The sequence below is a fragment of the Neophocaena asiaeorientalis genome, unplaced genomic scaffold, assembly GCF_003031525.2.
Source record: "Neophocaena asiaeorientalis asiaeorientalis breed wild unplaced genomic scaffold, Neophocaena_asiaeorientalis_V1.1 scaffold15, whole genome shotgun sequence".
NCBI lineage: Eukaryota > Metazoa > Chordata > Mammalia > Artiodactyla > Phocoenidae > Neophocaena > Neophocaena asiaeorientalis.
In genome coordinates, this window is record NW_020185328.1 from 3194370 (window position 1) to 3210356 (window position 15987).

At 32.8% G+C, this 15987-nt stretch overlaps 1 protein-coding gene across 1 annotated transcript in view; it reads right to left on the minus strand.

Moving 5' to 3' along the window:
* The window catches only part of LRRC40 (leucine rich repeat containing 40), a 54085-nt gene that overhangs the window by 11104 nt on the left and 26994 nt on the right, over positions 1-15987 (minus strand). The window contains exons 7-11 of the mRNA XM_024734621.1: positions 14011-14183; positions 10013-10100; positions 9851-9896; positions 2900-3008; positions 136-243 (exon numbers count right to left, since the gene is read on the minus strand). Of these exons, the coding sequence (XP_024590389.1) occupies positions 136-243; positions 2900-3008; positions 9851-9896; positions 10013-10100; positions 14011-14183 (524 nt within the window). The remainder of the gene's footprint in view (positions 1-135; positions 244-2899; positions 3009-9850; positions 9897-10012; positions 10101-14010; positions 14184-15987) is intronic.

Here is a 15987-nt window from a genome sequence, read left to right on the forward strand (position 1 = left end):
TTAACAATGTAAGAACTTTTACATATACTTTTTAATTAAAAAACTATGACAAATAATTATTCTTGCAACTAAGATGCAAGTACAACTGAGAATGATTCACAACTTAACAGAAATAGCATCACGAACAGTTCTTACCTTTTGGGAATTTCACATAGCTGATTCTTACTGAAGTTAACAGAAGTGATAATGTTACTTTTTACTGCATCAAACACTTCATCAGGAATCAAAGTTGTTTGTTTATCACTAAATGAAAAATGGTTTAAAATGCATCATTCTTAGCAATCTGGAAAGATATGATTATTGCTTTTCATTTTAAAGGCCTTTAAAGATTTCATAAGGAGATTTTTCAAGGTAGTTGATTATGAAGTTCTGTAAAAAATGCTAAAAAAACCTGCCAACCCACAAAATGTTAACTGTTAGGAATTCAGACAACATATTGTGTCATAACACTTTGTGCCACACCTTCTGTGTAGTCATATACTCAATGGGAATAAAAACAGAGAGATATCTTCAGAGCCTAAGATGTCCAAAAGTCATACAGTAAAGGAAAAGTAAATAGATTCCTCTACCTCAGAGTAAAACTAAATGTATAATTTAAAGAACTGTTCTCACCCCTTTTCTTAAAAATCTCTAACAGAGGTTAGCTCTCAACTTTCTTTGGGTATATAGTTAACTATAAGACAACAATCATTTTTAAAAGTTCAACACTGTACTAAACTAGTTTTCTCATAACCTAAACCAATTTCTCTCTCATTTAGCATGTGAAAAGGTACACAGGGTAGTGGCCTTGGATTAAACTATTCCTGGTTCTTCCATTAATAAAATAAGCTTTGTAATTTACCTTCCTTAATCCTCAGTTCTATGAAATTAGAATCTGAAGAATTAGTCACTGTTATTTATGTCAGATTTTTTGCAAATATAAACATAAATACATTTCCTTTTCATTAAAATGTTCAGTTATATTTTCAATAAAATATAAATTTAATCTTAAATGAAAGTTTAGTAGAACTGACGTTTGCAGATTTAACAATTTGATGTTATAATTAGCTGTTACGCTTATGTTATTCTTTTACAATTTTTAATGCCTAATCTCATCCACTTAAAGGAATCTTCAATGGAATGTCGAATGATTGTATGAGCAAGAAAACAATATTACATATAATGTGTGTTATGGGAGAACTGTATAAAAAAAGCATACAGTATACAGAAAGATAAAAGGTAAAAAAAAATGATAAAAAGCCTAGATTTCACTGTTATTATGCCTTCCACTTTTACTTTCAGGACCCATTTTCTGCTGTACAGATGGAGCACTTCTATCTGTTCCATCAGAAATGCTCAAGTCATGGGAAACTGATTTATTCAAATTAAACTTTGAAGATTTACGCTACGTTTAAAACTTTAGTTGAAGGCATTTATGCCTTAAGATTGGGAAATAACTTATATTTTAAATAGGATACTCCTGTCCAATTGAAGACTCCAAGGAAAACAAATTACAATAAATTTCGAATCAAAACAATTTAAGATGTATGGTCTTAAGCGCTATCTTCATTATGCTTTTGTGACATCTGTACCTTTAAAGGATGGGAATGATTATACCCCACCAAAAAAAAGTTGTAACAATACTACTTTATAGATTTTTTAAATGATTAAAAGCAAGAGCATATGTGAAATACCCAGTACAATGTCCAACAGAATAGAAACTCAATAAATCATATCCATGCAGGGTGGAGAGAATGGAAGCCAGAGATAAAAGGAATTTTAAGCTAAGAAATTCCGAGGCAGGAATCAAGTGTGTCTGATCATTCAGTGTATTACAACACCTAGCATAGAATTTGATACATACCCAGTAGACTCCAAAAATACCTACTGAATAAATGGATATATTATATGTAAGATAAGACATGCTAAATTGCTATGTTATGCTATGAGAAGAAGGACACAACTACAAGTAGGGAAGAGTACTACCCTGTGTTACAGTGTCAAAGAAGGAAGGTGTTTTAGGGTAGTGATTTCTATGTGAATGGAACATAACAAATCTGAAACAGAGACTGAATCTTAACTGCTCAGCAGGTGGTACCTACTGATACATTAAGGAAAAGAGGCCAGAAATTAATGCTGGCTGTGTGGGTAACTGAACAAACCCAGTCACTATCTAACTTGAGTCTGTATTCTTTTTTATTTTCATTACAATACCCAGACATGAGCTAATCACTGCAAGAGTTTTGACAGTATTGGTTGTTTTTACCATTGTTGCCTTAGATAGTACTGAAGAATACTTGACAACCACTTCCAATCTCTGCCTAGGTATCTTCTTTCTCCAATCGAACACACACCCATAGTATATAAAAATTATTAGGCTTCTGCCTCAGTTTATATACCAACATTGTAATTATTTCAGGTTTATCATATGTGCTACGAGAGCACATTATTATTACATATTATTTGACTTGTACTCAAATATATAAACAGAGTACAACCTCTCACGCTTTGCCTGCTTGAGGTGTTCATTAAATAAATGATACTTATTTTTTAGTTACCAATATAGGAACCCCTCCAATCTAAAATTCTCTCTGGATGTTGGTAACTGAGTCAGAAAATTTTATTACCAATGAATACTATCACTCTTATTTTTTATAATAATAAAATGTTCTTTATTATAAAAATTTTACTATTAACGACCATTTATCTATCTCTTAAGCCTAATCAACACAAATCACCTAAGGAGTGGGCATTTCAGTGCACTGTACTTTTAATATGCTTTTATCTCATCACTGTTTTTGCAATTGCTATTATTCTAAGTACTAATGCACTCTGAAGAATTCTTCACCAATTTTTCTGAAGGATTATTTCTGAAAGTTTCCTATGTGTTTTGCAACATTTAAAAAAATGAATTACATACCTATAGTCTAATATTTTTAATGTGATGATGGCGTGTACATTGACTCTAGATTCACTTGGTAGTGTCATGGCAGTCTCAGTAACAGAATCACTTTGGCTAGGTCCATCATCTGGCAAAAGAAAAGTTATATAAAAACCAATATTTATACTGCAAAGTCATTTTTAAAATTCTTAAAAATACTTAAAAATAGTCTACATGATTTCTATTGATAGATATTACTGGTAAAAATATCTTTTCATATGCTTTATTTCCAATATCTCAAATCTAGATCTAGAATTTAATCTTTATTTAATAGAAATAAAGTTCAAAATATTTTAATAAATCCTACCATAAGAAAATTTAGGAGTAGGAAAGAATAAAGAATAACTACAACGTCTCAGAGGAAACAATGACAAGCAATCCTTCCTCTTAAGCAAAAATAATATGGTATTACTTCTAATGAAGGAATTTGTTAACAAAGGAAAAGTATTATTTCCCCAAAATTTCTACCAAATAGGCATCTGCCTATCTTTTCAGTTTAGGATACTATGAAGCTGATTATCCCCAATCATTTAAAATCTGGCAATTTGCATAGTCAAGTAAGTTTTTGGTACATTACTCACATTAATATCTTTCTTAGCAAATTAAGACTTTATTTTAAATAGATATTTCCTAACATGCATACCTGCTTACACATTTACATACAATCAAACCTTTCACTAATCTCCAGAGACTGTTTAATGTTTCACACTGTCATAATATGGCATAAAAAACAAAACAAACAAAAGTCATACACATTTAAAAGAGACAGCTTTGTGATTTTTTGGCAAAAGAGACTTCAGCAATCTAGACAGAAATAAAATAAGACTATTAATTTTTAGCGATGCAAAAACGATAAAACAGTCCTAGTATTCATATGTTAAGAGCAGAGGCTTGCCAAAAGAACATTAAAAAAAAAAAAAAAATCAGTAGTATCCTTGATCTTGCTTCAACCCAGTAGGCATTTAGTGAACATTTGTTGAATAATACCAAGTGTATTTCTCTTGCATTAAGCTCATCAGTTATTCATTAATCAATAATTATTAAGTGATTATTTTCCACACAAATACATATCATATAAATATTTTATTTACAGAATTAGCACAGAATAAATGACAGAATATCAAATAGAAATAAAAGACACCAAGAAAAATATTAATACCAAGTGAAATGCTTCCGTATTTAGAAGTTCCCTAGCGATTTGGTTATGTCACTTTAAAAAATATGTAATATATATCGCCAAATTACATCAGCAGAGAGACATATTAAACCAGCAACAAAACCCAGCATTATTTTTTAAATATACATGTATATTAGCATGATTACATATTGAAATAGAATATTCTCAACACTTTCCAAAGAGCTACTTTTAATAATCAGCATCAAGGAGACTGTAAAGAGAGAGGCTGATGTCTCTTGGGAGGGGACTACTGTGACAAATAGATTTATTTTTCATTGTATGTTCTTGTATATTGCTTGAATTTTTTTTTACCATATACATTTATTGACTTTTTGATTAAAAAAACTAAGATGGTGATATTCCATAAACTGATCTAGATTCAATGTAATCCCTATCAGAAACCCAGCTGACTTCTTTGTAGAAATTAACAAGCTGACTCTAAAATTTGTATGCGATTGCAAGAAACCCAGAATAGCCAAGACAAACCCAAGAAAGAAAAATAAAGTAGGACTTACACTTCCCAATTTCAGAACTTAGTACAAAGCAATGGTAATCAAGATAGTGTAGTACTGGCACAGGATAGACATACAGATCAATGGAATAAAATTGAGAGTCCAGAATAAATCCTACATTTATAGTTAAGTGATATTCAACAAAAAATGCCAAGACCATTCAGTGAGAAAAGAATTCTTTTCAACAAATGGTACACAGAAACTGGGTAGTCACAAGCAAAAGAATGAAATTATACCCTTATCTCATACTATATATAAAAATTAACTCAAAGTGGATCAAAGACATGAATGTAAGAGCAAAAGTATAAAACTCTTAGAAGAAAAAATAGGAGAAAATCTTCATAAAACAGGGTTTTGCAAAGGACTTTTAGATATGAAACCAAACACATAAGCAAAAAAAGAAAGAAAATGATTCCATCAAAATTCAAAGAAAACTTGTTTCAAAGGACCCTATCAAGAAAATGAAAAGACAAACCCACAGAAGCCTAGAAAATATCTGCAAATCATATATCTGACAAGAGACTTATATCTAGACTACATAAAGAATTATTACATCTCAATAATAAAAATAATTAAAAATTGGGCAGTGTATCTCAATTGGGCAATGTATTTCTCCAAAGATGTACAAATGGCTAATAAGCACATGATGTTCAACATTATTATTCATCAGGGAAATGCAAATCATATCTACAATGAGATACCACTTCATACCCACTAGAATGGCTAGAATCAGAAAGTCAGAAAACAAGTGTTAGTGAGGATGTGGAAGAATCAGAACCCTAATACAATACTAATGAGAATGTAAACTGGTGCAGCTGCTTTGTGAAAAACAGTCTGGCAGTTCTCAAATGACTTAATATAAAATTACCATACGACCCAGCAATTCCACTCCTAGATATATATGCAAGAGAAATGAAAACACATTCACACTGAAACTTGTAAATAAATGTTTATCACTGCATTATCCGTAATAGCCAAAGGTACTGCAATTCTTTTTGAGGTGATGAAAATGTTTAAAACTGACTATGCCAATGGTTGTACTTACCTGTTAATACAGCAAAAAACATGTAGTTGTACAATTCTAATGGAAGAATTATATGGCATGTGAATTACATGACAATAAAGCTATTTAAAAAAAAAAAAAAGCTGTATTTTACAGCTCCCCTTACATGAGTGGCCGCAATATAAGTTCTGACCAATGGCATGTGAGAAGAAGTCATGTACAATACAACAGCTTAATATATATCCTAATATATTTAATCGACCTTGTACCTTATAATGCCATAAAACATACCTTTTTAAAGTACAGAAATCATACAATGTCTACTCTCAGAGGACAATGAAATTAAACTAGAAATCAAAAGAAAGATAACTGGAAATTCTCAAAATATGTGATTACTAAACAACACATTTCTAAATAACACATAGATCAAAAAAGAAATCTAAGGAGAAATTCTACAATATTTTTAACTACATAAAAATAAAACCACAACTTATTAAAATCTGTTGTATGCAGTGAAAGCAGTGTTTAGAGGGAAACTCACAGCATTCAATGCATATACTAGAAAAAAAGAAAGATCTAAAATCGCCAATCTAAGTTTCTACCTTAAGAAATTAGAAAAAGAAGAGATAATTAAATCCAAATTAAGAAGAAAAGAAATAAGAAGAACTAGAGTAGAAATTGATGAAATTGAAAACAGGAGATCAATAGAGAAAAATCAATAAGACCAAAAGCTAGTTATTTGAAAAGATCAATAAAATTAGTATGCCTCTAGGCCAGGCTAACTAAGAAAAAAGGAGAGAGGACACAAATGACTAATATCAGAAATGAAAGAGAAGACATCACTGCAGGTTCCATGCACACAAAAAAGAATAATGAAAGAATACTAAGAACAATTCTATGTCCACAATTTTGATAACCTAGATGAAATGGGTGAATTCCTAGAAATACACAATCTTCCAAAACTCACACAAGAAAAACCAGACAATCTGAATAGGCCTATTATCTATTAAAGAAATCGAATCAATAATTAATAACCTTCCAAAACAGAAAGCACCAGGCCCAGACAGTATGACTGGTGAATTCTACCAAACATTTAAGGAAGAAATTATACCAATACTCTACAATCTTTTTCCAAGGAATGAAGCAGAGGGAATACTTCCTAACTCATTCCATGAGGCCAGTACTACCCTAATACCAAAACCAGACAAAGAAATTGCAAGAAAATAAAACTAGAAAGCAAAATCTCTCATGAACATACATGTAAAAATCCTCAACAGAATACTTGCAAATCAAATCTAAAAAAGTATAAAAAGAATTATACACCATAACCAACTGGGATTTAACCCAGGTATGCAAGGCTAGTTCAGCATTCAAAAAATCAACTAATGTAATCCTTCATATCAACAGGCTAAAAAAGAAAAATTACATGGTCATATCAATAGATGTATAAAATGTGTTTGATAAAATCCAACAGGCATTTGTGATAAAAACTCAGTAAAACAGAAACAAGAGAACTTTCTCAATTTAATAAAGACTATAACAGCCCTACAGCTGTCATAATTAATGTTGAGAAACTTGAAGCTTTCCCCCTAAGATCAGGTACAAGGCAAGGATGTTCCCTCTCTCCACTCATTCCTCTTCAGCACTGCACTGGAAGTTCTTGCTAATGCAATAAGACAAGAAAAGAGATAAAAGGTACACAGATTGGGAAGGAGGACATAAAACTGTCTTTGTTCACAGATGGCACAATCATATTGTTAGAAAATCCAAAAATAACCTCCTGGAACTAATAAGTGATTATACTATAGAAAGGCTGCAGGATATTAGGTTAATATATAAAAGTAAATTGTTTTCCTCTATATCAACAATAAACAAGTAGAGTTTGAAATTAAAAACACAGTACTATTTACATTAGCATCCAAAACTGAAATACTCAGGTATAAATCTAATAAATGTGAATAAGAACTCTATGAGGAAAACTATAAAACTTTGATGAATGAAATCAAAGAAGATCTAAATAAATGGAGAGATATCCCATATTCATGGATGGAAAGATCCAATACTGTCAAGATGTCATTTCTTCCCTATTTGATCTATATACTCAATGTAATTCCAATCAAAAACCCAGCAAGTTATTTTGTCAGTATCAACAAATTAATTCTAAGGTTTATATGGAGAGGCAAAAGAGCCAGAATAGGAAACATAGTATTGAAAGAGAAGAACAAAATTGGAAGACTGATGCTATCCAACTTAAAGACAGTAATCAAGACAGTGTGATATGGTAAAAGAACAAAGAGATCAATGAACAGAATAGACAATCCATAAAGAGACCACCATAAATGTAGTCAGCTGATCTTTGACAAAGGAGCAAAGGTATACAATGGAATATACAAAGGCAAAGATATAGTCTTTTTCACAATGATGCTGAAACAATGGGACACCCATATGCAAAATAGCAGCTTTGGGTTTCCCTGGTGGCGCAGTGGTTGAGAGTCCACCTGCTGATGCAGGGCACATGGGTTCATGTCCTGGTTCGGGAAGATCCCACATGCCGAGCGGCTGGGCCCATGAGCCATGGCCGCTGAGCCTGTGCGTCCGGAGCCTGTGCTCCACAACGGGAGAGGCCACAACAGTGAGAGGCCCGCGTACTGCAAAAAAAAAAAAAAAAAAACCCAAAAAACAAAAAAAAAATAGCAGCTTTATTCATAACTGTCAAAACTTCGAAGCAACCGTGACGTCTTGCAGTAGGTGGGTGAGTAGATAAACTGTAGTACATACAGACAGTGAAATATCATTCAGTGCTAAAAGGAAATACGCTATCAAGCCTTAAAAAGACATGAGGGAAGCTTAAATGCATAATACTAAGTGAAAGAAGCCAATCTGAAAAGGTGACAGACTGTATGATTCCAATTATTTGACATTCTGGAAAAGACATAAATACAGAGACAAGAAAAAGATCAGTGGTTGTCAGGGATGGCAGGGATTGTGGGGGGGGGGAGGGAGGATGAATAGGCAGATCACAGAGGATTTTTACAGCAGTGAAAATACTTTGTATATTACAATGATGAATACATGGCAGTATACATTTGTTCAAACCCACAGAATGTACAACACCAAGAGTGAACCCTAAGGTATCTATGCACCTGGGGTGATTTTGATGTGTCAACGTAGGTTCATCCTTTGTAAAAAAATGTACTATTCTGGTGAGTGTTGCTGATACTGGGGGAGGGTATATGTGTGCAGGCAGAGGACATATGGGAATCTCTGTACCTTCCTCTCAATTTTGTTGTAAACCTTAAACTAGTCTAAAAAAAAGGTTTAAAATTTTTTCTAATTATTCTGACATGACTTCTAACTGATTTATATCAGAATAATCAATCTTTCTTGAGGAGAAAGTATATCTGGAGAAAAAAGGACACTCTCTGATTGTCAGAAAATGAGAGTCTTAGAAAATTATGTCAATTTATTTGAAGGGCAAAGTGGAAAATATAAATTACTTAAGTATACAATTATCTTATTTATTTAACATCTACTGACTGACAATATGGTGCTAGACTAGGCTGTGCATAACCAAGAGTTGTGAGCTAAATTAATAGCTACTGTATTTAGCCACTAAGTTTCGGAGTGGTTTGTTATGCAGCATTACACTGGCACAAAAAATTTTTTTCTTAATGTTCTAAATGTAGTGTGTGCTACAATAACATGCATGAAATAAAAACTGGAATAAATCACAATTTTAGTGAAACATTAAAAATTAAATTTATGGTAATTATTCTTTTGATGCATGTTCGTGCTAAATTAGTATATCCTAAAAAATGTGTTTTGTCTTTATTTTTGTCAGAACTTACCAAAACTATGAATGCAGCATATATTCAGATGCCTGTTAATATACTTCCCAGTCAACAGAACCCTTATATTATACCATAATAGTCAAGTTTTGCTCTTTTTTCAAAGGTAAAGCATTAGGTGCTTACAGAATCTTTTTTTATATTTTCTAATTGGTACAGTATAACACAACTCAAAGAGATTAAGGATAGAACAGTATTATTGTGAATTTAATGATTTTTTAAATAATTTCAGCATATTTATGGCCTAGTGGATTCAGAATTAGAGCCACACCTGCCAGGGAGCATTTTCTCTAAATATTTATACCAAAAATACATGTAAATTTATATACTATTAACTCTTTACCACTTTTCATGTTATCTTTCAAAATATGGGAGAAAATAGAAAAGTACCTTTAATCTTGCTTCGTAGATATTTTAAGACTTCTTGGGTTCCTTTCTGAAAATGTGGAGAGAAAGACATATTCACCAAGACATTAATTGCAGTTTTATAGATCAACGTGTATGTTTCAATATAAAATTTAAAAACCAGTACTTAATTTTAAATATGCTTACATTTATAATTTCTCTTCGAATCGTTCTCAAAGGATTTCCTTCTAGTGCCAGGAATTTCAAATGAAGTTCTCCCAATGAACAGGGCAGACTACAAAAGATTAAATTGATTTCAAGGAAGACATTAAGGGTAAGTATAATTCAACCAAGTAGTAGATTATAAAACTAACATATGACAAACTATACACCATAAAATAGTGTCAAAGAAAGCCTAAGTAATTTAGACCTAAAATATTTCCTCTCTAAATAGACGCCAAACATGTTTAAAAAGAAAAAAGAGAGATTTGTTTCGATACTATCATATTGTGATTACTAAAAAAAGAATGTGAGCTATAAAACATTTGCTAAATTGTATCCAGTGCTAAAAAGTAAATGTAAGCAAATAAAATATTTCATAATTGAAAAAAATGAGAAAGAATAATTTTCAATTGCATAATTCATATTTTCATTCAGAAAGGAAAGTAATTTTTATCTTTGGTACACAAAAAGATAACCAGTTTATACACATAAATATTAAATCTCAAAATCTATTAAGCATCTATAATATACTAGGCATTGGTATAGGGATTTCAAGAACTTTCCCTTAAAAAATTTTTAGTTGAACAAAGGAAAAGGACACAGGTATGGCTAACCAAAATAGAGGAATTATCTTATGTTGCTGGTGAGCGTATAAAATAGCACAGCCACTCTAGAAAGTGGAGTTTTTTCAAGTTAAACATACACTCACCATACAACTAAGCAATCCCACTCCTACATATTTACCCAGGAAAAATGAAAATAATGTCCAACCAAAGACTTGCATGAATATTCACAATAGTCAGAAAATTGAAAGTAATCCAAACATCCATCAACTAACTAGTGAAGAGATGAATAAATTGTGGTATATCTGTATAATGAAATAACACTCAGCAATAAAAATGAATAAACTATTGATACACAAAATCACACGAATGAATCACAGCTTTATACTACAAGAAAAAAGACAGACACAAAACCTATATGCTATGATTTAATTTATATGATATTTTTTAAAAGGCATAACTACAGTGACAGCACATCACTGGTTGCTAGGGGTTGGGGATATGAAAAGGGGATTGACTGCAAAAGGTAGGAGGAGAATTTAGGGAAACAGAAATGTTCTTCATGACTGTAACAATGGTTAACAATTACATACATTTGTCAAAAATCATCAAATTGTATATTTTAATTGGTAGATTTTACTGTATGTAGATTATACGTCAACAAATGAATATATTTTATATATATATATATATGTAATAAGACAAGTGCTAAACAAGTAAAGTTGCTCTGAGAATACAGAAGTAGAAATTAGCAAGGGGAGTAGAGGGAGAAGGGAATAGCAAAGCCTGGATTTGGGCTTAAAAAGAATGGAATTCCATCAGGCAGTCAGGCAGGAAAAGGGCATTCTAAGGTAAAGAAAATGAAGAAAAAGTCAGTACATTTGCAGTTCAGTGTTGTCAGAGTAGGATACCTGTGGGAGTGAAAGATGACAAAGAGAATGAATGAAGTCTGACTGTGAGATGTACTTGGCTGTTACACTAAAAATTCTGGACGTTATCTTGCAAGACAGTGATTCCCAACTGCTGGATGGAAAACCAGACGCATCAAAATCTCCTAGGAATTTTTAAAAATAAAACCCAAAAAAATTCCATTGTTAAAAATTCTGATTCATTGTTGCCTCAGTATCTGCATTTTTTCTTAAAGCTTCTCATGTGGTTCTGATACATAGCCATATTTGGGAAACAGTGCTGTAAGAATGGAGAATCATCAAAGTTTTTTAGTAGAAGAACAACCTGATAATTTGTACTTTATAAAAATTACTCTGGTAGCATTGCAAGGAATCAATATTTTAGTTAGAGGAGATTCTGGAGGGGTAAAAAATGCATAGAATGGTCTAATATCTAGGAAGTATGAGATCAGATGAAAGGAAGGAAAATACTTATAAGTTTCATTATGTTCTAGGCCCTGTGATATATACACACTTTATATCCAGAGCTCTGGAGAAAGAGAAACATATATATCAGAAATATTTGTACCCATTACTTTATTTATTTAATATTATTTGTCATCGTTTTTGTTTTAAATATTTGCTTTCTGCTGCTTTCACGTAGTAGCCAAAATAAGACTGTTATGGGGAAAAATGTATGTGCCAATATTTATGAGGCAAGCGATTATTTCATTCATTAGTTATAAGTACTCTTAGGAATATCCAGGTCACTTATTAGAAGTGAGTGGAAAGAATGGTCACTGTCCAAGCATTCAAATCTATGGTCAAGATGTACCATATGGGGCTTCCCTGGTGGCGCAGTGGTTAAGAATCCGCCTGCCAATGCAGGGGACATGGGTTCAAGCCCTGGTCCAGGAAGATCCCACATGCACATGCCATGGAGCAACTAAGCCAACGCACCACAACTACTGAGCCTGCACTCTAGAACCTGCGAGCCACAATTATTGAAGCCCACACGCCTAGAGCCCATGCTCCACAACAAGAGACACCACCGCAATGAGAAGCCCACGCACTGCAACCAAGAGTAGCCCCCACTCACCACAACTAGAGAAAAGACCGCACACAGAAACGAAGACCCAACGCAGCCAGAAACAATAAATAAAATAAAATAAAAAGATGTACCATATGCCATATGTACATTGTGAAAACAATTTTGATATTTTAAAAGTTATTGAAATATACACATAGAAGAAAGTCTACCTTGCTTAACCTTTCTCCTTCTGTGAAGAGCGAACCATGTATCTGACATCCAAACATAAAACTTCAGACACCTAACTGGCATACAATCCTAGGTGAGTCTGAGTCTTTTTTTAATGTATCTGTAAAATAATTCCATCTCTAAATATTATGATTTTATAACTCCTTATGATTCTTTGCTCACTACCCTCTTCCTCTGAAGCTCCAACACAATCAATTGCTAAATACTACTTATTCTAGCTCATCACACCTTTCACATCTTTCCTCTTCTTTCCATTCCCATTGTCACTACAGTTTAGGTCCTTATTACATAAGAGAGAAATCTACAAAGTTGTCAACTCAGTAAATTGGATATATCAAGTGCTCCTTAGTGATCATTATTAGATTAACAGAATTTTTTAGAATTCCCGTCTACAAAACCACTCCTATCCAAAGTATCTGACCCACTATCACCAATTTATTTTTTAATGAGATTACAATCAAGTTGGTTTTGTTCTTAATCTCCCCACCTCTTAATTAATGAAAACTGGCTCTTCACAGGCATTTTAAGGACCTCTTTCACATGGCCTCAACTTATCTTTCAAGACCTAAATTCTCACAATCTCCTTTCGTGCACCCTACCATCTCAGCTCGATTCCTTGCTGTTCTCTCTATATATACTTACAATTTATTTTCTAAACTTTCAGAGCTTTGTTTGCACAGTTTCCTCCTGCCAAATGAGTCATTATGACCACCTTACGCATGCACTTAAAAATAGTGGTCATCCTTCAAAGATCACATGATAGGACTATAATGAGGCATGACCCTGTGAGTACATTTAAATTTTGTGCTCTAGGCAATTAACTTGCTTCACCCTGGTCCCAGTTCTATAATATCATCTAAAAATTTTACTTCTTCCACAAAGTCTGCCCTGATTCTTCTCAATAAATTGTGATTCCTGTATCTCCTTTAAACCCCCAGAGTATTTCGTATCTCTCCCATGGCTTTATGTCATTTAATAAATTCAACAAATATTTATCAGGCAGCTACTATGTACCCAGGCACTGATCTAGGAGTTATTCGTAGAGTTTGTGTCCCAGTGAGTTGGAGTAACTGATTCCATTAGCATATTAAGCTTGCTGCCAAGAACAAAATCTTTGTAGGTCTACACATGATACCTACTCAATAAACAGTTATTGAGTTCGATTTACAAAAGAGATCTCTACATGCTTTTGTAACTTATGAATTACAACCAAATACAGACATGATTTCTTATTCATTCCATCTTTAAACTTACCTACTAATATCATTGTTGCTTAGGTCAAGCCTTTCCAAAGATTGTAGGAGTGTAATTTCATCTGGAACAGATTTTAACTTGTTATCTCGCAGGTCTAGCACAAGGATAGAATTCAGATGCTTAAGGTGTTCTGCCCCTAACATTTCAATCTGGTTTTCACCTACATGTAATTCCTACAAAAGCAAAGATCAATCATGTGTATTTCTGTATTCAATGTTACACTAGATAATGAAAATAAAATTGAAATCTTGATTTCAAATCATTGAAAAATACATGGAAAATTTTCTAATTACTAAGATGCTTAAATTTTTAATTATATTTAAGCAATCTTACAGTTAAAGAAAAATGACAAAAAGGAAAATTTTCAAGAATTTCCTAGTAATTCAAAAATTAATTAAAGGTTTAAACTGGAAGAAAGTTCAAAGTTTATAAAACCAAAGCAGAGAAATGATTTAGTAGTTACATTTATAGAATTAATAAAAACACAAATCCAAGAACTATACTGATAAAAAATTAAAGTTTTAAAACAAATCAGTACAAGTTTAAAAAGTTATTTATAATAAATGTTTGTTACTCAACATTTTTATTAGTGATTATTATATATACTGATTTCTACTAGCAGAATCTAAGATTATCAGATAATTAATCTTATTAAATGATAACTTTTTCAGTTATTTATATCATGGCCACCATTCTGTTTAAAAGTAACTCTTGTTTATGGCTTTCTTTGCTGTGCGAAAGATTTTAAGTTTAATTAGGTCTCATGTTCATTTTTGTTTTATTTTCATTACTCTAGGGGGTGGGTCAAAAAAGATCTTTTTGTGATTTATGTCAAAGAGTGTTTTGCCTATTTTTTCCTCCAAGAGTTTTATAGTGTTCAGTCTTACATTTAGGTCTTTAATTCATTTTGAGTTTATTTTTGTGTATGATGTTAAACTTAAAAGCTTTTGCACAGCAAAGGAAACAATAAATAAGACGAAAAGACAACCCTCAGAAAGGGAGAAAGTATTTGCAAACAAAGCAACTGACAAAGGATTAATCTCCAAAATATACAAACAGCTCATGCAGCTCAATATTAAAAAAACAAACAACCCAATCAAAGAATGGGCGGAAGACCTAAATAGACGTTTCTCCAAAGAAGACATACAGATAGATGGCCAAGAGGCACATGAAAAGATGCTCAACATCACTAATTATTAGAGAAATGCAAATCAAAACTACAATGAGGTATCATCTCACGCGGGTCAGAATGGCGATCATCAAAAAAAATCTACAAACAATAAATGCTGGAGAGGGTGTGGTGAAAAGGGAACCCTCTTGCACTGTTGGTGGGAATGTAAATTGATACAGCCACTATGGAGAACAGTACAGAGGTTCCTTAAAAAACTACAAATAGAACTACCATACGACCCAGCAATCCCACTACTGGGCATATACCCTGAGAAAACCATAATTCAAAAAGACACATGTACCCCAATATTCATTGCAGCACTATTTACAATAGCCAGGACGTGGAAGCAACCTAAATGTCCATCAACAGATGAATGGATAAAGAAGATGTGGTACATATATACAATGGAATATTACTCAGCCATAAAAAGGAACGAAACTGAGTTATTTGTAGTGAGGTGGATGGACCTAGAGTCTGTCATACAGAGTGAAGTAAGTCAGGAAGAAAAAAACAAGTATTGTATATTAACGCATATGTGTGGAATCTAGAAAAATGGTAGAGATTAACCTATTTGCAGGGCAGGAATAGAGACGCAGACGTAGAAAATGGACGTGTGGACAGAGGGGGATGGGGGGACAAATTGGGAGATAAGTATTGACATATACACAGTACCATGTGTAAAACTGATAGCTAGTGGGGAACCTGCTGTACAGCACAGGGAGCTCAGCTTGGTGCTCTGTGATGACCTAGATGGGTGTGACGGGGTGGGGGGGCTGGGAGAGAGGTCCAAGAGTGAGCAGATATAT